Source organism: Leptonotus elevatus, chromosome 9 (assembly GCF_054856555.1).
Source record: "Leptonotus elevatus isolate MCC_2025b chromosome 9, RoL_Lele_1.0, whole genome shotgun sequence".
NCBI lineage: Eukaryota > Metazoa > Chordata > Actinopteri > Syngnathiformes > Syngnathidae > Leptonotus > Leptonotus elevatus.
The window spans coordinates 12911265-12935972 of NC_141247.1; the positions used below are offsets into that span (position 1 = coordinate 12911265).

Here is a 24708-nt window from a genome sequence, read left to right on the forward strand (position 1 = left end):
GAACACTGGATATTTTATAGAATCATCATTTTAGTATACCCCCCCCCCCATCCTATATTTAAAGGTCAAAACTGTGCATAATGTTATGGTGCTTAATTTTAGGAATCAAATAAATCTGTCTCGTTTTTTATTAACATGCAAGCCGTTTAATAAACTATATTTTAATATCATTATGGTGAGTTTTTTTTAAAGGTGGCACTGGGGGGGGGGGCAGCTATATAAACATGGTTGCAAATTTGTCTATACATTTTTTTTAGAGCACAATAACTACTATTTATACGGTGTGTATGAGATTAAACAAAAAAATTTAACAAGTACAAGGAAGACATTTTACCAAATTCATAACAACATGGTTTATTTAAAACAGATTTTATCTGATATATTTGATATGTAATTTGAATGTTGAGAGGGAGAGACGAGGGAGGAAAAAGCCATTTTAGGGGGTGCTCGAGAGCCATTTGGCATTTTAAATAATATTAAGAAATGTATTTTATTACAGCTACACTGACATTTGTCTCATTATAACTATAATTCACATAAGTGCGTCGAGATGCTGTAAATTTTTAGAGTGGGTTATTTGAAATTGGAAGACTGTTTCTGTCACAGAAACTATTCCACTTCTTAAATGGTGCTTCTGTGTGTACTGATATCGATTATGATGGTCAGATAGACGTAATAGAGACTGCCAACAGTCAGCCTGGTTTGTTGGATAAATGGCTGCTTTTCAGCTCACTTTGCGGACATTCGCCTCGCGCAGCATAAAAAAAAAGAAAGAAAGAAAAACTGGAGTGACGGCTGAAGGGTGGTGACTTCTCTCCACCCCTTTAACGGCGGTAAAGCCTCGAAGAGAGGGAGGGGATTAGAAGTCAAATTAGGCAAAAGAGGGGGCGCTAGAAATGAAACCAACAAGACAAAAGAAGCGTGGACTCTTTCTGGAATTAAGACAGGAAAGAAAGGAGGCAGATGCGTAGGAAACTTATTGATGTAACTTTTTTTTTTTTTACTTGCTGGGAGAGTTAGGCAATCTTTATAAGCATAGTATGTTTTGATTATTAAAACTAAAGAGGAAAAAAAAGTCTTAAACGACTCAACTTCACAAACATTTTTCTCAGGGACAGGCTACACAACTAAAGTAAGTCGTTTTTTCCTCTTTCTGTGAGCCACTGTGTGTTCAGTGGCGCCATGAACGCAACTGGACCAACCGGCTGCATTTCACCACACGTGGCGTTTACAGCACTAACTTTACCCACAATTTGTGTTAAATAATTCACATATTTGAAATAGGGGAAAATGAACTTGTCAAGAGTTGGAGAGGAGGAAGGAAAAACAAAGAGGATAAAGTTGCTTGTTATGTTTAGGAAGTGACCATGAGGGAGGGGGAAAATGTCATTGGAAAAACTCGACTGTACTTTATAGTACATTTTAAACATTTGTATTCACTATGGAAATGAACTATAAACATTACAACTAAAATTGTTTTTATAGTACCCACATATATTGGTTACTTGATTTCTATCCATAAGGAAGCAAAAAGGCGTTTATCTTAAAAAAAATGTTTTCGTTGCCTTCACTGCCTTCGCGTAAGGTGTAGAATCCCGAAATTAAGCTTGGGGAAATAACGTTCCTGAATTGGCTAAACGAAAAATGTACATGATGCTCCAGTAAACCAAATTTATTTGTATATTTTACATCTGATTTAAATGAATGCGCCAGGGTTGCTTCGCGTGTTGCATATTTTACGAGCACGGTGCCTGCACGTGAACGTGCCAGCAGACGGGTCCCGGGACGGGTCTTAGGGCCGCCTTGTCGGACACGGTAACCGGTAACCACGGAGGCCGGACCCGCGGAGAAACAGCTGTTTAGCCAGAACAACTGTAGCTGACACTGGACGCCCGCGTTTATTTTCCCGGGAAAAAAAGTTGACTTTGCTGTTTTGGGTCCACAAACACGAGTGGTCGAGGTCAGAAACATCCCAGTGGAGAAATCCGAATGGGAGCACCAACAAAACGACTGGAAAGGGAGAGTTACATGTGTCATCGTTGCACGGTAATGGAATAATCACAACATGACAATATTGTACACATTCTTAAACATTTTACACCAAGTAGCCCCCCCCCCCCCAAAAAAAAGAGTCTCTCCTTGTGCCAGCATCATGACTAACAATAAAATGCAGTAGCTAGTGTACCATGCCAAAAACTAGCTACACAATATTTGTAGCATTAAGTCCTCACATAACCTCAAACCAGCGGTATGGAAGCTATGGCCCTTCGACAGTGATGCAAAGTAAATTACTTTGTTACATTATTCAGGTGTCTGTACTTTACACAAATATTTTTTTTCAGCCATTTTTTACTTGACAGACACAGAGGCCACCCAAATATCGTTTTTTTTGTTTTAGTATTGCTTTGCTGTCATCTTGTGGAATCGTTGTGCGAAATAACAAGCGAGTTTTTGAGCTTTGTTTGGACAAAAGTAGTGCTTTGACAGCATCCTGTAGCATCTTGGTGCCTATAGGAACGATATGTTGAAGTGAGTTGAGGAGCTTCATTCAGATAAATGTAGTGCATCACTGCTACCTTGTGGCATCGATGGGAAATTATAAACCTTTTAATGGGGGGGGCAATTATTAGATCTATGTATCCATCCATCTATCTATCTATCTATCTATCTATCTATCTATCTATCTATCTATCTATCTATCTATCTATCTATCTATCTATCTATCTATCTATCTATCTATCTATCTATCTATCTATCTATCTATCTATCTATCTATCTATCTATCTATCCATCCATCCATCCATCCATCCATGTAACATTGCATCATTCAGTTGGTTGGCGGAGCGCATGTATTTCAGGAAGCAACTTCCTAATATGGCGCGCCTCCCTCCCGCTCACACACGCCCACTTCACAGCGCTGTGCCAACTAAACCTTTTTGCTGTTTCCAACTGTGTGTTGATTCTAAACGCAGCCATATGATACCCACTCCCCATTACACACACATAATAATAATAATAATAATAATAATACATGTTGTGTTGGGTCACAAATTAGGCATTTGGCTCCTCATAAACATACAACTTGGAGCCTTGGGACGTGCAAGAGTGAGTTGAGGAGCTTCATGCGGTGCTTTGCCACCATGATGTTGTGGTATGTTGGTGCCAGTGAACTATGTTGAAGTGCATTGAGAAGCTTCATTTAGCAATGCTTTGTTTTATCCATTAGGATTCTCTTTAAATTAAATGCAACATTTAAAAGAGATAAATTAATCAATTAATTGATATTTCCCCAGAGTGGATTGAAGAAATGTAGTCAAATGGTCATGCTCAAGTAGAAAAACCTTATTTGACATTTGAACCAGGATTTCAAAATAAACACGTCATTACAGTTACCAGTAATTAGCATTTTGTGTGTACATCATTGACGGTTCATTATTAATCAGAATCACCTGGAGTGACACAAGATCAATGAATCATTCATTTATCAATGATATTAATAGAGATGGTTAAGTTCCTGTAGCAGGTATCGGGCCAATACCAGGCCTTATTTCAAGATATCGGTACTCGCGACATTTTACGATCAGGAACTAGAAATCAGAATTTAGAAAAATAGACAATTGCTATTAATTTCATGCAATTTTAAAGAAAATGCTATATTGACATAAATAGGTATTTCTTTAACTCATTCACTGCCATTGACGGCTATAGATGTCAAAAATTTATTTGAACTATTTCTATTAGTTAAAGAAAAATCCACTTTTGCTAACAAGAGTATGAAAACCTAGATTTTTTTATTGTTAATTTAGAACAGATATAAAATTTGTGATTAATTGTTAGTTAACTAGTGAAGTCATGGGATTAATTACAATTTAAAAAAATTAATCGCCTGACGGGCCTAATTTAAATAAATAAAAAAGGCGCGTTTAATCATAAATAATCGCATGATCATTTTATATCTGTCATTAATGTACAATAAAAAAATATAGCTTTTCATAAAAAATGAAATTAAATGAAAATTTGTTAAACTAATAGAAATAGTTCACATGAATGTTTGACGTCTATAGTCGTCAATGGCAGCGAATTAGTTTAAATGTTCTGTATTTTTTTTGGAGGGGGGGGTGATAGGCACAGTAATGAAAAAGGAATGATTCTCTTATGCTGATTGACATTCCATAGGTGGATTTAAGAAGATACTAATATCTTGATGTCAGCTGCCAAGTGTGTGTGTAGGCTAGTAGTGGGGGGGGGGGGGGGTGTAACTTACAAAACAACCGCTCCCCCTTTTAGAACTCTCTTTTCAGCACAGTCGCAGCCTGCCGGACTGTGAATAATCACATTACACACTCGCCTCATGATCGCTTATGGTGGCACACGCACACCAATCTGTACTATTAGCGCCTTGTGTGGGGAACCAACGCCATTTGATCCACTCCCAACAAAATCACAAATTGGGGCACTTGTATGTCAATTAATAACCATACCCATTAGAAAGGATTGGTTAAAATTTGTGAGCAGTTTGGTCAACGGAGGACTTCATAAAACTCAAACCCCGGCTCCTCACATTTGCCCTTCACTAGAATTCCTTCCCTGTGTTCCCACCCACAACATCTTGATCAACACCAAACGAAATAGTTGGTTATATTTGGACTCATGTTTCCTCTTGAAATGTTTTCTATCCTTGTGTGAGTGACAGAGTGCGAGCGAGCGAGTGTGTGTCAGGGTGGTCATGACTGTATTGGTCGTTTACTGTATGTTCCCGGTTGGGGTGACCTGTCCTGTGTGTGCAGAAATGTGCGCGTGTTCCCTCTCAGCCACCTGATATTGTTCGTTCCGCAACGTCATCTGTCACAGTGTGTGTTTATATTTATGTGTGTGTATGTGCAACACCTCTCAATTCTGGCCCGTCCCGTGCTGTGTGGTAAGGTGACGCTGGGTAGACGTCACTCGCCTGTAAGCAAGCGTGACTTCCCTGCATTAGAAAAGAGACACGGCGGGTGACAAAAACAATCACTCAGCATGTGGGGCCTCGTTAGGGAAAAAATGTTGTCATGTAAAGTCGTATTTGGAATAGTAAATGGCCGCCTTTTTCATTTGTAGAGAGTGGAATGTCAAACTGTTACAATGTCTACATAACCATATACATACAATTGTGAAGGGAAAATACCAAGATGGTTAACTTAAAGCTAAATTAATATAACACAAAAAGAAATATATGAATATTAGGGGTGGGAATCCTTGAATGTCTCGCGATTCGATTCAATTCTGATTTTTGGGTGTGCGATTCGATACAGAATAGATTTTCGATTAGGGATTTTTGATTCAAAATGATTTGATTGCCAATGATTTTTGCTTCAATTTATAGATGTTCAAGGAATCGTAATGATCTACTTCCGTCTGACTCGCTAATGCTAATTAGCGCGCTACTCGCGGCACTTTTATCACTCAAAAGAACGGCTCCACACTGCAAAAAAAAAACTTTTATTGGAATAACTTGATGGTGACTTTTTCCTTCTACTCTCTAATGTGGCTACAACTTAACAGTGTATTAGACCGCGTGGAACCACACTGCCCCTAAGTGGCCAAATCGGGTACAACATGAACAGCGCTCCAAATAAAGGCACACACAGACAAAGGCAAGACAATATAAAATAATTTAAATAAAACCAATTTTGGGACATTTAAAATCAATTCTGAATCATACTGAATCGATTTTTTTGCACACCCCTTTTAATGAATATACACCAACGGTTTTACTAACCACTTATAAGACGCACATCTGCATCAGGATGTTCTCTACTTTTAGAATGTTGAGGAATAAAGGGTAACAGCATTGTTCATCTTCACTCCTCATGTCCTCCTCTCATAATGAAATTAATTCATAGAGCAATAATTTAAAGACTAACTAAAGTGAATTAAGAGCCTGTTGGCTTGCAAGCTAGCACCTCTTGTCATTCCGGATATGTAAACAAAAAGAAATTCATTATTCTAATGGCTGCCTCTTAAATCAAATCCCTAAGTTGAAATGTGTCCTTTGGAGAGTTAATAATATGTCATTAATTTCTTTCTTCTCTGTCGCAGATCAGCGATGGCTCCCTCTCTCCTCCAGGCCTACAGGAGGCGCTGGTGGATGGCGGTGACAGCGGTGATTGAGAACCTGCTGTGCTCGGCCGTGCTCTTGGGTTGGGGCTCGCTGCTCATCATGCTGAAGCGAGAGGGTTTTTACTCGCACCTTTGCTCAGGTGGGCCCCACTGATGGACTTTGTGTCGCTATTTACGATACTTAGCATTAAAGTTGGGTCTAAATAAATGAAAGCAGATAGATTGTCTTTTGTGTTTAATCAAAATATGACATTTGCAAGCATCTCCTTTTACTTTAAAATACAATGGCTAGTAACTCAATCAATTTTAAAAAAGGTTGGTGAGTGTAATATTAATCCTTCTGGTGGGATTTTTTAAAATCACTTAACAATAAATAATAAACAGTAATCGGGACAAAAATTGTTTTGTAATACACATAATACACATGGAAATAAAATCTTATCTGATTAATTGAAAGAATAATCAATAGAATAATTGATTTAAAAAATATTCCAAGGCGACAGCAGTACTTTTAACCACAAAACAATATTTTTATCTTGTCAACTTCATTAAAAAAAACCAACTTTGGAAGTAACAGAAAAAATAAAAATCAGAAAAAAAGTCTACACACCCCTATTCAAATGTACAATTTTTGAGATTGCACAAGAAAACTAACTTTTTTCATCATTAATGTGGCCTCTAATGTTTAATTCAATTCATGGGAGAAAAAAAATCAGATTAAGAACGATTTTTGATTCACAATAATTTGATTGGCTGATTTTTGCTTCAATTTATAGATGCTCAAAGAATCGTAATGATCTACTCCAGTCTGACTCGCTAATGCTAATTAGCGCGCTACTCGCGGCACTTTTATCACTCAAAAGAACGGCTCCACGCTGCAAAAAAACTATTTTTATTGGAATAATTTGATGGGGACTTTTTCCTTCTACTCTCTAACGTGGCTACTACAACTTAACAGTGTATCAGAACCACACTGCCCCTAAGTGGCCAAATCGGGTACAACATGAACAGCGCTCCCAATAAAGGCACACATAAAGAAAGGGAAGACAGTATAAAATAATTGAAATAAAATCGATTTTGAGACATTTAAAATAGATTCTGAATCATACTTAATGAGAATCACAATTCTTATGAGAATCAATTTTTTTGGGCACACCCCTAGTATATACTGTAGTGAGGTGTTTAAATTACCGAAATGTGTTAACTTCACATGTAAAGGGCTACGTACTGTATAATGGTTATTGTGAAACATGAAAGTAATTGATTTGGCGTAAAACTTTAAGCTGCTATTCATTTAATATCCTAGTGTGACCTACAGTACATGATTAGTTCTTGTGATTTGTTGACACGCGTTTCAACTGCGTGACATCCACAGAAAACGATTCGTTGGTGGTGTCTTTGGGCAACTCGTCGGACGGCGATGTGGACGAGTGGCTCAGCTGCGTGGACCAAGAAGAGATGTTGAATCTGGGCTTCACTATCGGCTGCTTCCTGCTCAGCGCCACCACCTTGCCCCTCGGGATCCTGATGGACAAATTTGGGCCGCGCCCCATTCGCCTGGTGGGCAGGTAATGCCTCGGAAGTCATTTTCGCAAAACATTGTGTAAGGGTGCGGCAAAGGGATCCTGATGTTTCTTTTGGCGCTAATCCAAATTCATTCATTCCATGGCCTAAAAGTGGAAAAAACTGCAGTGAAAAAAGCACGACCCGTTTAATATTCACCAGCTAATGTGCACTGCCTCCACTAATAATATGGCTGCTAACAGAAGCTAGCTAACGAAAGCAGTGTTGCCAACTTCCTTTGGTTGCTATAGTATATTTAACGACTTCTCTGACCGCTCTCGCAACTATTTTTCAAAACAGCCACTAGTGAGTTTAATTCCCACCAGAAAACAGACAGCATGAGCGGAATTACCGAAAGAATCGCTTTTAATTAACTCATTTACTGCCATTGACGGTTCTAAACGTAAAAAAAATCATTTTAACTATTTCTATTAGTTTAACATTTTTTTCTACTTTTGTTAACAAGAGTATGAAAACATAGATTTTTTTATTGTACATTTAGAACAGATATCAAATTTGTGATTAATCATGAGTTAACTATTGAAGTTATGCGATTAATTATGATAAAACATTTTTTTTTAATTGTTATTAATCGCATGACTTCACTAGTTAACTCACTATTAATCACACATTTTATATCTGTTCTAAATGTACAATAAAAAAAATGTTTGTAGGTTTTCATACTCTTGTTAACAAAAGTGGGGAAAAAATGTTAAACTAATAGAAATAGTTGAAATGATTTTTAGACGTTTACAGCCGTCAATGGCAGTGAATGAGTTAAGAAGGATCATTGGTTCAATATTTTTTTAATTGGAGCGCCGGCCCCCACAAGTAGGTATGCACTTTTTTTTAGTATTGCAAATGATTTTGCCAACCTTGGAGGTGTTGCTGGCCCAAATTTGAGAACTACTGGTCTAAACAATCAGTTAATCACCAAAGTACATAAATATATAGATACTACAATGATAATAAACGATTTGTTGGCTGTGACTGCAATGTTTCTGCATGCTTTATTTGTGAGTCAGCAGCCATGGGGATGTGGGCTGAAGGAAAGACAGAGTGAAAGTATTTGATTCTTTACGTCTACCTGAAATAGTAAAAAGCAGACCGGTCGCATTCCCCAAGTGGGAGGAGGGACTCTTTTGTGAGTCAAAGAGTGGAGGTGGAGCACGAGTGTGTGACTTGGGTGTGTGTTTAACAAAATGTTGCAGTGTTTTAGAGAACCTGTCAATTGAGGAAATTCACACCCAAAAAAAAAAAAAAAAAAAAATCTAAAATAAATACATCCAAGTTTGAGAAATGCAATTTTTAAGCAAATATCGTCCACTTTTCCGAATTCACATGAGGCCATGTTGCACAATAGGCACATTAGCATCACACACAGATGAGTAAGACGTCTCTGACACACATTTGAAACGTGCAGCGATGAGATGACGTCACATGCTGGACCGCTTTCAATGTACTTTCTCTGGTTACAGCTCGTGTTTTGCTTTGTCCTGCATCATGATGGCCGTATCCGCCTATGACCCACCAAGTGAGTGCGGAAACACACACACAACTACACACACATGCACGCCGTCAGATATGAAGCCATCGGCTGCAATAACCTTCAGCCCTTGTCACGTGTTGCTTTCACAATTGTGTTGGGATTTAAAGTGGAAGGGGATGAGTGCCAAAGTATCAAACGGAAAAGTGATCACATGCGTCCACTGGCTAGGACATAACAAAAAAGACGGGCGTGTGATGCGATGATGTCATGGCAAGCCAGCCATAGTTTTTCTGTCACACCAACACAGCATCGGCTGCTTTCTAAATATGCGGACCTTGGAATCATGACCACGCTCACAGATAGATCACTTCATTCCAATGAGACCAAACACAAGAGGTGTATGAAAAATTCTGCCTTCACCAAGATAATAATGCTCATTCACTGTCTTCATTACTGTGGTTTTAGGTTTTTGGGCGTTTGTAATATTTTTGCCTCACCCATCATCGGAATTCACAAGTCTTAGTGTATTAAGAAAACCTTTCATTGTCATGCAAACTGCACACTAAAACCAAAGTACTACACATTTTAGGCATACACTTTGATACAAATCTGGTATGAAGTTCCTTATGCAGGTTATGTCCTGCTGAACGTGTTCCCTCCGCAGCTTACTATGAGGGTAGTCACGGTGTCACATGGTGTTTTGGCAAAGAAGCATGGGACTCGAGTTGCAAATAAACACACACATACTTAACACAGTGAAATGAGAGCCTTCTGTGGCCATTCCAGTAGCATCTGCCAAAAAAATGTGATGACAGTTTTGGCCTTTAACTCTTTCCTTACAGAACTGTCGGCCCTCATTTTCCTGGCTCTGTCCATGAACGGCTTCGGGGGCATCTGCCTGACATTCACGTCGCTCACGGTAAGACGCAGAACTGACAAATCAACAGAATAAATGCTCATGTAAATTTAGAGTAGAATCTTGATGACGAATATACACAGGAAGTCGTGACGTGTGCAGACTTAACTCATTCACTGCCATTGACGGCTATAAAGTGTCAAAAATTCATTTGAACTACTTCTATTGGTTAAATTTCCCCCCACTTTTGTTAACAAGAGTATGAAAACCTAGGGAAAAAAATATTGTACATTTAGAAAAGATAAAATTTGTGATTAACTCATTCACTGCCATTGACGGCTATAGACGTAATAAATTCATTTGAACTTTTTCTATTAGTTTAATTTTTTTTCCACTTTTGTTCACAAGAGTATGAAAACCTAGAATTTTTTTGTACATTTAGAACAGATATAAAATGTGTGATTAATCGTGAGCTAACTAGTGAACTCATGCCATTAATTACGATTAAAAAAAATTATCACATTGATTTATAATAATGCACTTTTTTTTATTATTATTAAAAACATATAACGAAAAAAATGGGGGTCTTTGGGGGTCTGGAACTGATTACAACACAGCAAACGTTAGCATTTTAGGCACACTAGCTTTTGTTTAGCTACCCCAGGTTTGAGGTCACTTAAGTGAATTATAAATAATATTTCAGGTGTCCACACTCATGTCACAGAATATATATTTGCCTTTTTTTATGATACAGTTGTGCTGCTCCTCAGTGTCCACCATGCATTGCATTCCAAATATTTTGTGTTATGTTTAGCGGTGCCAAAGTCAACACAAGTGTCCTAAAGGACACAAACAAAAAATCATGCTATGCTTTCAATGGCACACGTGTTCAAAGTCAAGCGCCTGCCGATCTTCGCCATGAGGCGCTAAAATGTACTTTTTGACAGCTGCTTGTGTTAAACCCGCCACAGCCTCAAGTGTCCGCGTTGCATAATGGCTACGCTGAGAAAATCAGCCATGTGCTCTTTTTATCAGGAAGGTTTTGGTAGCTCGCGTGGCCGCAGCCTCTGTTTGCCTCAGCTGAGGCAAACAGTGTGTGCTGTGTTTACATTTACATCAAACACGTGTTCTCGCGTGTGATGTGTCAGCTGCTAAGAACAGTCACCAAGCGCATTTTATTGTTGCTGCGCCTCCCGCCCGTGGCCTGGCAAGTATTTGGGTTTGTACTGTTCCCGCAGCAGCGTACGTTTCCATCCCCTCCCCTCCACCAATAGCGGCCCTCGCTCAGCCACACACCCTCTGCCGGCCCACTCACCTCTATTTCAAACGGTCAAGGCCACATTTTTTCCTCCCTTCGCCCCGTGACTCCTACCTTTCCTCTTTCTCTCTGTTTTGCGCATCAGTCTGCAACTAATCAATCGGTCTTGATACATGTGGCTGTGTAATGTGGCCTCGTGTTTCAGTACACATAAAATGGACGCTAAACTAATAAAGCGATTCAAAGATTAATATTGGCAGATGAGTAAGCATAGGCGCTGAACATTCCGCAAACCACTGAAATTGCTGTAATATTAATGTAGTCCAAAAGCTGGTGATGTCAATTACACCCTGAGTTCTATGCTCATCTATATGCGACACATGTGATGCAATTAACGCACACCGTCTAGTTTCATAAACATCTGTTGTCAGTGTTTAGCCATAACAGTATTATTTTCAAAATATTCGACTGAGACTTGTTTTGAATTTTTTTTTCAGGCATCTATGTCGTTATGAAATCATCATGTGTAGAATTAAAGGTTTTCTTGATATGTTAGGTCGTTTATATAGGCCTACAAGCATTGTCCACTACACTGATAGCTAATGTTAGCATAAATGAGCTAACATGAAAGGACAGGTCCTGGCTGTTTCCCCAATATCATTGCATACTAAAGTGATTGCCATGGTAACCATGGATACACTACGCTCCATAGGTACCATCAAAATTATACTTTTATTTATTTATTTATTTATTTTTTACACATTCCTGACATAGCTGCACTTCAGTGCATAACATGCATTGGTCGTAAAATGCTCTTTTAAAGCTTCAAGGTCAAGGAATAATACAACATTCTCCAGTTTTAACTCCAGTGAGAATTAAAGGCCTTTCAAACCTATGCCAAAATCTTGATACTACACATATACCAAGATGGCGCCAAGGTGTTCCACACTCTCTAGTATTGCCTTTGTTTTTGCCATTTTCATGTTTTCCCTTTATTTATATGATATATAATATTTTCGCTCACCTGTTTTCTGAGCTTGGTCATATGACATTCACATGCTGAGCCATGATTGGTGATTACCTGCGACCTGAGCAACTGTGATGTCATTTTCAGTTTGGCAAAATGGCCGCTCCTGACATGGATACAAACGGGTGGATTTTTGCTGCTTAATTCATATTCCACAAACCCAATATTAATCTGAATACCACGTTTAGACTAGTAGATCAGCATAGAAAATATTATTGCAAATATTTTTTTTTACGTATTACGGCCTAACTCTTAATTTTGTTAGTTGCTTGTTGCTGCAATAATAAAGTGACTCAAACTACCGTAGACACATACCTTGTGTTTTCAAAATATTTGGCCAATAAAGATGATTATGAATCCGGCTACACATAGTCGTCCCCATTTGACCTCCGATTGAGTCTTCTCGTCCCCACCTTCCAGAACTGAACGACATCCACAGTGTTGCTATTGTTGTTCGGAAGAGTTGGGGGCTCACGTCACATCCTGATTGGAGGCATCTCGCCCAAAAAAACAAGTTTGCTTTCCTTGAACGAGATCTTTCAGTTCCCGTTGGCAGGGAAATTCCTTCTTACTTGATCTTTGCGTCACTTTTACCACATTGGGAAATACATCAGCTTCACTTTGTCACATGGTAGCTGCTTAATATATCAAAACGAAATGTTATTACCCACTATAGCCTGTTAATATGCACATAAAGCAAAAAGCTTATGTTAGCAGTGAAGATAAAACACTCTGGGTCGAACCCTCAAAGAATGAGCGTCATCCGCTGATAGCGTCATTAATTGTACTTCATTTGCTTGCACACTTTGCTCTGACTTATTCACAAATGATATAACGCTAACAATATACCAGCGCAGTCACACCCACAAAGTTTGACAGCTGAGTGCAATTGTCACCTGTTTTCTCCCTGATTTGGCACATACGGCAAAGTATAATTCCTGGCACCAAGATCACCGTGTCAGAACAATGGCAGGAATAGACGCTCACTTAAATCACAACTTACAACACACCTGTTTAATTAACTGCAAACCTGCTGACACACTAGCCAGTCATCTTGCATGTGGCATTTGTGGCTAACATTAGCTGTGGTGCTGAAGTTTCTCTTTCTGGCTTTGAACTCATTTGCTCCCAAAAACGTATAAAAACATTCTATTTTAATTAGTGCCATGGTCCCAAAAAAGTATTTATATGTTTGTTTTTGTTTTTTTATGCTAGAGCATACAGAAGGCTTTGATGCAGCCTCTGACCTGAAGAGGTAGTTTAAAGCAATGGTAGTTATTACAAAAAACGGCCAGCAGGTGGAAGCAGAGTAAAATAAATCAATCAGGGCCATGTTGCATAAAGCTCTTTTCACCAGTGTTTTAAACAGGTTTGTGAATAATGATGAAACTTCGCTGTACGAGGAGTGCTCGAGCTACGTCACACGCGACCTATGTCGCACCCTCTTTTTCGTTAATTTCCCACAGTAATCACGTCAAGTTATTTAAAGTTGTGTTTTTGTTACCTCCAGCAACGGACGTCCATCAGCCGGTCGGCTTGCCATCAGGCGCATCACATTCCCACGTTTAAGCTTGAATTAGCTCTGCTCTGCCGTCCGTCAGCAATGAATGTCCGTGCGGAAACACAAAATGATTCCGGCGTCTTCCGGGTCGTGCGAATATGTGTTTTTTTTTTCTATTACTGTTCAAAGTATTTTGATGTAAATATTGACTTTAAAGGGGAAATCCGACTTATGTAGAAATTCGGCTTACATCACCAGCGTTGGAACGGAACTCGGACGTAACTTGAGGACTCCCTGTATTCTAATGCTAATTGCTGCAAAACGGAAACTGAAACAAATATACTTTTTTTTTCCTGATGAAATAAGAGACTCTAATCTTTCTTTTGGTAGGTTCCATGTTTTTATAGCAATAGAACACAATGTTCTGTGGGCCTTGCAAAATCCAGTAAAACAGTCGGGAGCGAAGCGGATTGCTTCAGTGAAAATGGCTGGGAGTGAATGAGCTAGAGCTAATGTTAGCAGTGGCGCTAAAATACACGCAAGGACATATGGTGCTGGTAGGGCTGGAAGATAAAACTTTAAAATAAAATCTTCAGGTTTTTTTCTAAATAAAATATGATTTACAATTTTAATCAACATTTTCCCCTTCACAAAATGACAAATGGCAATCAAAACATTAGTGTTTTGTTATTTTCCATTGTGGGATTTGCTTCAATTCTCCTGATGTCAAACAAGCTTTGAAACAACTATTTTTGCCAGCATTAACTTGGCGAAAATGAATTACTTGATGGTTGAAAAAGTTGCTAAATGTCAATTCACAAATTTGGTAACACTAAGGCCCCGTCCAGACGGACGCAAAGCCGGCTTTGTTCCTCAAACAAATCTCGTACACGCATTTCAAGAAGAAGCTTGTGTCGTAAAGAAGACGCTGAGGACGTATAACGACTGTAATGTATATGCCTTGTGAGGATACATTGAAACTGGCTTTCGTGTGGACGGGGCCTGAGTTTGCTTTTGTAAAAAGACAGCTGTTTGCAATTACGTTATTTGTGCAAGCGGTGGGGTCAAAATCATGCACTTTGAACTACGCAAGCCCCTATTTTTAATTTTATTTATTTTAAATCGTACCAATAAATGTTAATTAATTGATGGCGTTGTTTTTTTATTAATTAATTAATTAAGTCTCATAGTTTTTTAAACATGTACCTCGTAATTCTGTCTGCTAACTTAAAATGAATCAAATATTTTTTTTAAACAAAAACACAGCCCACTGACTTATTTGTTAAAGTTCAAACAAGGTCGAGGTGACTTCACTCAGAGACAACACTTTCCCGCCAAACCATTACCAGAAGCACACACCCAGTGATCCAGCATACCTTTCAGGTGTGCCCTCCCGTCTTAATAATGATCACGCTTGGTTTGGCTTTTACGCTTCACATCGGCACTGCAGGAATGAAGACAGGCCTCTCGTCTTGGGAATTCCCTCCAGGGGCCTGTTGGATCACACACCAGTGGAAAAACAAAACAAAACATGTTCTTTTACTGTATTATGAGACCGGTCACTATTTCCAGCGCTCAGCAAATAGTAAGAAAAAAAGCACAACAGGGGAGCACGGAGGAGCCTCTGTTAAGTCACACAGGGTCAACTCCAAAGGAAGTTGAAAAGACTCATGTTGTTATTAGAAGGCGACGTGATCGAGCAACAATCATCTCAGCTTTTTAAAACACATGTGGAGCAGCTGGAGGAGGTCGAGGTACGAGTGATAGTTGTTCAACATGGTCAGCAGTAATCAGCTGTCATTTGGTGTTTCCCACTGAGAGCTCTAGGAGAAGAGCTGCAGCTGTCATATCAAAAAAAAATCCCAATATGACACTTTGCTATTATTAACCAAGAAACTGATTAAGACATGGATTTAGGATTTTTTTTCTACATTACAATAAATAGCATATTTTTCAATTTTCCGTACTTTCTCAGGAGCGATGTACAGTGAGGTTCATGGCTGGCACTGACAATAGGCAGATATACCAATTTATTAACTGCTATTAACTCATTCACTGCCATTGACGGCGATAGATGTCAAAAGTTCATCTGAACTATTTCTATTAGTTTAACATTTTTTTCCCACTTTTGTTAACAAGAGTATGAAAGCCTAGCATTTTTTTTAACATTTAGAATAGATATAAAATGTGTGATTAATTGTGAGTTAACTAGTGAAGTCATGCGATTCATTACGAAAAAATGTACTCACCTTATTTTTAATAATCTTTTCTTTATTTTATTTTTTTAATAAGATTATTAAAAATTAGGGGCGTCAGGCGATTACATTTTTTTAATCATAATTAATCGCATGACTTCAATAGTTAACTCACGATTAATCATACATTTTATATCTGTTTTAAATGTACAATATTTTTTTTAGGTTTTCATACTCGTGTTAATAAAAGTGGGGAAAAAATGTTAAACTAATAGAAATAGTTCAAATGAATTTTTGACGTCTATAGCCGTCAATGGCAGTGAATGAGTTAAAGAAGAAGCTAGCTGTCCCACAGCTAGCATTGTGTGAATCAAAAGCATCTCTCCTCGTTGCAGCACAATCAAGAGAATTCTTAACAATCTAGGATTACTCTATGCCAACCCGTAGTAACCCGTGTACAAACCAAAGGCTAAATGATTAACTTTGATCCACAATTGCGCTGATCCATATTAGGATTGTGTATCCTTAAGGGGAGTCTCTGCTTTATGGGGTTATTTCTGTCCTTTCTCATTTACACTCCTTTCATCCTTAATTATTACTAATACGAGCCCCCCTTTTTTCCCCCACTCAATTCCACTTCCCCTTACAATCCAGAGTTGCATAATTAAACCTCAAATTTGGCCCGCTGTCATGAGTGATTAGTGGTGATTAAAGTCACTGCAAGGGTCGTACAAGCCTCAGGTGAGTGAGCCCACCAGGAGCAAAACCTGAGATGATTTGAGGTGACAAGTGAGCAGCCAACTCTCAATTTGGGACTGACTTCTCTTCCCCGGCCGGACATGAATGTACCGGATGAGCGCAGACACACTTTATCTTGCTGCAGACATCAGTAAGATGTTAAACCTCACATGGCTGGAATAAGTGTGCTTTAACATTGGTAAAAGACACAAACGTCCCTGTGTGCTGCTGGGACTTTCGCCCACCTTCGATGAATTTGAAAATGTGAAAAAACAGTGCAGCACTGAACTGCTTATGGCCTTCTTTCTCAGAAGCCATGAATGAGGACGGGTGTTCTCTGTCCCGCCAACATCCTCAGGAAAGCTTTCAATTTCCTGTTTGCCCACCATCATCATCATCGTTGTGTCAGCTCTCACTCTTGCTCCCAAGGTCATCGTCGGACAGCAGACAAGAACACACACGCACACACACTTGGAAAACATCGACATTGTCACATGTCGATAGGTTTTTTTTAGTACTGTGAAGTTCCTGGAAAGCCTTCTGACTCTCCGTGTCTGCTCTTACTTACTTTTGCTTTTAACAGTATCAAGGAGGGCCCGGCCGATTCCGTCGACCAGTAATAGTCAAAAATGATGACGAGTAGCGTTGAGAAGTTGAGTACTGTAGACTGTGGTTATCCAGCTATTACCCGTCCAGGGTGTAGCCCGCCAAGATTTAACTCGCCTGTGACACTAGTAGTCAGGTTTCCATCAAATTGTTTCGAATTTTTCAAGCAAATTTACTGAAAATGCGCAAAACGGACATGCGACTTGTGTCCGTTTCCATCTGTTCTTCTTTTGCGAATATTGAGAGGGGACTCCGCCGCTGTAGGTGGCAGTATACATCATAGAGATGTGATCCACCAGTAATTTAAAAGAAGAAGAAGAAGAAGAGCAGGAAGCGACTGCGCCGTGCGATGACGTCGTATGGAAAGAAATTTATAATTATGTTTTTATTATTATAGAACTGCAGCTTTCTCTCTGTTTTGAAAATATACTGTTTGGCTTCAATTATTATCCATTTAGAAGTAAACAAAAAGGCGTTTTATATAATCAATCTTGTTCTAATATTGGCTAAATGGCACTAAGACGAATGTCGATACATTAACCAGAGATCAAATTTTTTTATGTTTGAAAATGAAGTCAAACAATATTTTAAGTCTATTGGACATTCCACAAACAAGAAAGCAAGTAAAACTTTATTTTTATGTGAGCTTTATAATATATTTTTGTATAAGTTTATTTTTCTGTGTATTTGTCTTCCCCTGGCTGTTATACTGTTTTGTATTGTTTGTTAAAAAAAAGAAAAGAAAAGAAAAGATGGCGTCGTATGAGTTTCCTTTTGCAATTCTTGATAAACCGTACCGTTTATTTGCTGTTTTCCATCTAAAATAGCATTAATATTCACTTCTTTAATTAATTCCAACAAGATTTATGTTTCGTCGTCGTCCCCAAACAAATCTTACTTTATCGTCCGACATTGCTTTGGGACTACAAACGTACGTGTGACGTAATATCCGGCCAATACGTGCGACGTGTATCCGGTCTTGCCAGCGCTTATTCGCAAAACCTGTTTCCATCGCCAAAATTCGATACGCTTCAAAATCCACCACCCCTGAGCGTAAAAACATTTTTAGCAAAATTTGGGCCCTTTTTCAAACTCGCGTTGGGAACCCCCACTCAAAAGGTTTTCATGGAGGTAATTAGTTTGAGAGAATAGTGGGTTTGTGGGGCAGCATGCCTACAATCCGCCACATGTGATCTCATAATCGTCATTGGCCCCCTGAAAACTTGTAATTAAAGCAGCCTACACTGAGTGTGTCCGTGCTACAATAGAGGCTTTGTCGTGTAGGCTAAGCTGCTTATTACTGTAAACAGGTCAACCTGATGTGTGATGTCTCAGTGCCTGGTGCCAGCCCTTTTTTCCCGCCGAAGTTCATCAGCGTTTTTAATCCGCAGTTACTGAGAATGTGTAGAAACGGCAACATGAGTGGAGGTATAGATTAGTCTGACTCGGTTATACGAGGTCAGCATCCAGTCAGGTAAGAAGTCTGCGGCTTTGTGTCCTCATGACACAGAATGTTAGTGTTAAAATGACTGACATACTCACAGTGTCAATGAGTGCACACCGACTGTACTGCAATGGAATTGTGTGGTCTGGCTGACTCTGGCTATGAAAAATGCAGGCGCCAAAGCAAACGAAACAGAACGAAAGACAGAACATGCCTGCCCCCTGCTGGTCAAAAATGACGCAAAGATGAACAAGAGAGGGAAAAAAAAGAACAAAAGGAAAGAGAACGCTAGATAGATTTTTTTTTTTTACTTTTAAAATGTTCATTTATTTGACAATTTCTTTAGGACAACATCATGTAATTCAGGTGAAAAAACAAAACAACAAATGATAGTTGACGACTTGAATATTAGATCGTCGTCTATCATAACGTCAACGAAATATTTTGAAAAGACGGAAAGAACAAGAAATGTAGTGACAGATGGAAAGAAAAATGCAGAATTTCTGATTATTTTGTTTGATCGTTTATTCTATATTTTTGGCTTTTGATATCCAGGAAAAGTTGTGTTGATCTGGAATGTGTTTGTTATTGATATGACATTTGTTTGATCCATCCTTCTTCTGTGTTACCAGCTGCCGAATATGTTTGCTGCCCTGAGCTCTACTGTCATGTCTCTAATGATTGGCTCGTATGCCTCATCTGCCGTCACCTTCCCTGGAGTCAAGGTAATGTTTTAATAACTTAACATCCAAGTAATAATGATGGTGTGACTTAATGTTGTTATTGACTGTGTAGAAGAGCCATGATGGTAAATTAAACAATTTGAATAAATGATTTCTGATTATGATGCAAACGAATTCCCAGATGTGATTTTTTTTTTTTTAACCCTCCAGCTGATCTATGATGCAGGCGTGTCCTTCGAGGTGATCATGTGGTCCTGGGCGGGCCTCGCTGGGTTTGTCTTTGTTAACTGCTTCCTCAATTGGCCCAAGGAAGGTTTCCCAACGCCCGAAGAAGTTGATTACAGGTTCGTGTGTGGTGTCCTGCATTATGTGATGCTCCAAATATGGCAATAATTAATCCCGACATTGTTTTGTTTTTGTGGGTGACAGTAAGATCCTCACACTGCAAGTGTTGCCGTCATCGGACCAGAATGTTGTTGGAGAGAACCTGACGGAAAAAAATGGTGACATCCAGCGCTCCACGGAGAAACTTCCCAATGGAGGCAACGCTGGGCCCAGTAGGTCAACAACACGTGAAGCAAAAATAGTGGCTTGTGAATTAACTTGCTTTTGCTGTTTCAAATAAAAAAGTGTCCTTTTCCTTTCTCAAGACACTATTCCCTTCCGCCGCTCTGTCTTCTCCGCCATCTTCCTGTGGAGTCTGGTCACAATGGGGATGTCCCAGCTGAGAATCATCTTCTTCATGGGCGCCATGAACAAGATGCTCGAGTTCATGGTGACGCACGGCGAAGAACATCGTGAGTGTCGCTTTGCCTTCGCACTCGCAGAAGACAACTTAACTATACTGACACCCCCCCCTTTTTTTTTTTACATTACAGCATCATTAGAATTGGTGAGTGGGAGTGCGGAGAAAGGTGAGCAGCTGCAAAATCAAGACACACCACATAAAGCCCTCATTTTGGTTAACGACTTTCTACGCTGTCTTTCAGTGAGCTTCTACTCATCCATCTTCGGCACCCTGCAGCTGTTGTGCCTCGTCACGTGTCCTTTGATTGGTTACATCATGGACTGGAAGATGAGGGAGTGTGAAGAGGACCAGAAGCCAGGAAGTGAAAAGAGGTAGTGGATTTTGGGGATATGCTCTGACCAGAGGAAACGCAGTCATGGATAATGACTGCATTGGTGGTTCTAACACGCCTTCCCGTCCGTGCCCCCCTCAGCCAGACCAGCGGGACCAAGCGAGACCGCACGATCCAGAAGGTGACCAACGTCATGAGGGCCTTCATCCTCACCAACCTGCTGCTCATCGCGTTCGGCTGCTGCTCCCTCATCGACTCCCTGCCGCTACAGGTGGCGCAGACACGTCAAACAAATACAACAACGCTCACACTTGCGTGTCGGGAGTCAGCCGCCAATGTTTGCGCTTTTTCTCATCTGTCTGCTAGATCCTGACCTTCATCCTTCACACGATGGTCCGAGGCTTCATCCATTCCTGCTGCGGAGGCCTCTACGCTGCTGTGTGAGTTATTGCTTCCTCGCACAGGTGTTGAGCGCATTTCCTTTTTTCTGTAGCTTTCGGTAACCATCCATTGTTTCTGCCACCATTAGCTACCCGTCCAACCATTTTGGCACACTGACGGGCCTCCAGTCCATGATTAGCGCTGTGGTCGCCTTGCTCCAGCAGCCACTATTCATCGCCATGGTCGGCCCCCTTAAAGGAGACCCCCACTGGGTGAGGACATGTTTAACTTTCGGGACTAAGGATTAAGATTTTTTTTTTAACTGACAAAGTGCAATTAATTGCCTTTGGGGTTAAAAAAGTAGATGCGCAGCACTGAACTTATCGACTTCCTTCAATGTATAGTGACAGGCAGGACAAATAAATACTCTTCCACTAGGTCAGGGGTCTGAAACCTGCAGCTCTGGAATCACATCTGGCTCTTTAATCCCTCTCCTGTGGCTCGCTGTGGATCTCTTAAAAAATAAAGTGTATATATATATATATATATATTCAATATCTTTAATTTTTAGATGTAAAATTATTTAAATGAATGATTTAGAATAAAAAATATATAATTAAATAAAAAATAAAAATACTCAAAATTGTCAATGTTTTAGTTGTTAGAAAAGGGGAGACGGAAGTTAGATGAAATGTTATTACCTAAAAATGTAAATAAATAAAAAACTGACCATAAAATGTCCAAAAATGTCAGATAATTATAAATAAAGGCAGAAAAGAAAATGTAAAAAAAAAAATATATATATATACATAAAATGTCTAAAAACAAAAGAAACACCAAAATTACCTTAAAATGTTCACAAAATTGGCCAAAAAAGGTTAGAAAATTTATTTAAGAACAGATAAGAAAAGATGTTTAAAAAGTAAGCATGAAATTGCCGTAAACCAAATGAAAGCTAAAATGTCCACAAAATTGCCAAGACAGAAAATTGACAGCAAAAAAAGTTTTTAAAAAATAGCCATGAAATGTCGAAAATAGGAAGAGAGGCAGAACGTTACCGTGTTGCCATAAAAATGTCAGAGGAAAGGTCAAAGAACATGGATGTGTACGTATTGGATGCTGCTGTCATTTTGGTGTAACTCTAATAAGCGAAGTGCGCATGAAGCACGAGGTGCAAAAAGGTACATAATGTATCGTTTTGTTTTATACATCTTTGTTTGGATTTGTTGCGTGCCGTGAGATATTTTCTAATGTTGGCTCAAGAAAGGTTGAGAAACACGGCACTAACACAAACATTTCTTCCAATCCAATCAGATCAACGTGGGCCTGCTGATCCTCTCATTGGCCGGCTTCCTGTTGCCTGGTTACCTGTTTTTCCACCGCAGATCCCTGATGAAGGAAAAAGAGGCCCGGGACAAGAGGGCCACGGGCCAAGAGATGCAAGCGCTCAACCACGCCGAGGCCAACGGTTACAAGCACCACGGCAACGGCCAGGCGGCCGTCGAGGCTTAAACGCCACCAACAGAAGCAAGGATTTGAGGAATTAGAGGATTTATTTTTGTACGTGCTTTCATAATAAGCAGCAATATGTCCAATGTTTTTTGGGTCATTGTAAACCATATCATAAATTTAAGATAGGAAACCCCACCCCACCCGCGGGCCCAAGGTTGGCCCGCCCGAGCTTTGCATTGACTGAGAGTGTAAGCCGCGTTCACGCTGTGGTGTGAGCTGGGCGGCGACGGTGTCACCATCATTTGTTGTTGTTATTTATTGGGGTTGATGTTGTCACAGAGCCAAACGAGCGCCGTCCAAAGCCATACGTGGGTTCGACTCAACAAACGCACACGTCCGCTCTGGTGTGGCCACGGCGTTACACTGCGGATATCACGGTACTTGAAAAACTTGAATGGAGTTTTCAAAGACAAATCATTGCAATCCTCGCTAACACCAAAGAGCAGCTTGGAAAATAGAAATGTTCCTTTCTCAGTATTGTTTAGAAAGTGTGCTGAATGAAGTTTTTAGTACATTATTATTATTAAGCATGCTGTTTCCGCTGAGATCTGATTCATAAATGTCCCGAAGTTAGGAAACATGATCAACATTTAACTCTGCAGCTAGGCTTGGTTGTAGAGATGCCATATCTACCTCCTCCATTTCATTATTTTGTACTGTCTCTATATGGCGCCATCTGTCCACCTAAAAAGGGGAAATTCATCCAAAACATTTCTTTCTAGGCCCCCACTTGTCTAAACAGTGCAGTCCGATCAATATTATGTTTGTGGAATAGGAGTTAAGCAGCAAAATCTCCAATATCCATCCCAGGCGGCCATTTTGCCATTTGCTGTCGACTGAAAATGGCATCCCAGTTGCTCAGGTAACAACCAATCACGGATCAGCTTCAAAAAACAGATGACCCCGTGATTGGTCATTACCCGATCCCTGTTCAACTGTGATGTAATTTTCAATCGACAGCAGGTAGCAAAATGGCCGCCCCGAGGTGGATAAAAATGAGTGGATTTTGCAGTTTAACTCATATTCCACAAACACAATATTAATCAAAATGCCATATTGAGGCCCATTCAACATATTATTGTTATATGGGTTGACTTCGCCTTTAACAGTCAAAAATATTAATTCCCCAAAACAAACAAAAAGACATGGTCAGTGCCTTGTTTTCTTCTTATGCTTTCATATTACTCAAAGTGGGGCTGATTTAACTCTAGGAAGCGTAGACTGATGATTCAATTGAAACACAGCATGTGTTGATGCTAACACTTTGTACTGCTTTATGCACAGAAATGATAGTGTGTATAAAATATGTATTTAAAGTGTGTTTTTGTACTATAGTTGCAGTAGAATTCAAAAGGGAAGCATTTGTTGGGCCAGCAAATGTTTTGTAGCGTGCCGAGATGATTGCCTGCATATGCTTTGCTCCATGTTGTTTTTGTCATGTCGTGTTGATTCGCGAATAGCAATCCAGCCAAAAATAATTGACTTTCTGTAAATAGTTTTGAGTGTTTCATGAAATATTCTCTCTTTACCATATATGGTATGTGTCCATTGTGTATGTATTGGCCAGAAGACGCTTGCTGTGCTTCACTTAGTGTAGTTTTGATCAAATTCGATTGTTAAGGTCACTCAAGTCTGCTGTACTGCATCTTTACAGTTTGGACTTACGCAATCACTTTGTAAACAATGATTTGTTTTTGACTCGATGCATTTCAGTGTCCTTACATGTTGAGTTGGCTGCTTTTAGATGTGACGCATTTACTTTCCTTTTCTAAATATATGCAATACATGCATTGTGTATTTTTTGTCCATCATGGGTGCCTTTCCCCGACTTTAAGCTCCATGGCGACGCTGACTTGACGAACAAAACGGTGCCAAACTAAATCCAGCCTATTAGGGACCGTAAAGTCAATAGAAGTGGTTAAAGTTACTGCACTTGTATGTGTAAAAATGCACAAAGAAGTAAAATTACACACGCGGGTATGTAACTTGTAAAGTGTCAATGGTGTCGATTCAGCATTCCTTCAGTATGTCAACTTTCGGAATGTTAAATCTGACGTTATCAAAGTAATACAAGGCGTGTTATCTGGTCTAAATCGGGGAAGGCTGGTTTTGCACATGACATTTAATCAACACCCCTGACGTTGTCCTATACTTTGTATATATCATAAATCAAACACTTTTGCTCATATAATCCTGCTTGAAGTAACTAATCCTCTACGTAACAATCATTTTAACCAGCTTGTGCATTTCATAAATAAATACATGGATGAAATAAGA

The 24708-nt window shown here is 39.5% G+C and overlaps 1 protein-coding gene and 1 long non-coding RNA gene across 3 annotated transcripts; one reads left to right on the forward strand and one right to left on the reverse strand.

Annotated features, from left to right (window-relative positions):
- The first annotated feature begins 881 nt into the window (after window positions 1-881).
- On the forward strand, window positions 882-24708 carry slc43a1a (solute carrier family 43 member 1a). 2 transcript variants are annotated; one of them, XM_086084088.1, is made up of 15 exons: window positions 882-1132; window positions 6079-6239; window positions 7475-7667; window positions 9141-9196; window positions 9994-10070; window positions 19409-19501; window positions 19670-19803; window positions 19889-20016; window positions 20110-20256; window positions 20338-20373; window positions 20449-20578; window positions 20680-20809; window positions 20905-20978; window positions 21068-21191; window positions 22234-24708. In XM_086084088.1, exons 2-15 carry the CDS (start codon window positions 6086-6088, stop codon window positions 22429-22431), a joined length of 1674 nt encoding a protein of 557 aa, XP_085940214.1. In that variant the 5' UTR covers window positions 882-1132; window positions 6079-6085; the 3' UTR covers window positions 22432-24708. The 2 variants fall into 2 exon arrangements, with proteins under 2 accessions (XP_085940214.1, XP_085940215.1); XM_086084089.1 differs by lacking the exon at window positions 882-1132 and adding an exon at window positions 1820-2046.
- LOC147168412 (uncharacterized) lies at window positions 7320-18996 on the reverse strand. Its single transcript, XR_015095895.1, has 3 exons — window positions 18875-18996; window positions 15170-15286; window positions 7320-7769 (listed from the first exon to the last, which is right to left on the reverse strand). It is a non-coding gene; the product is annotated as an uncharacterized LOC147168412 (long non-coding RNA).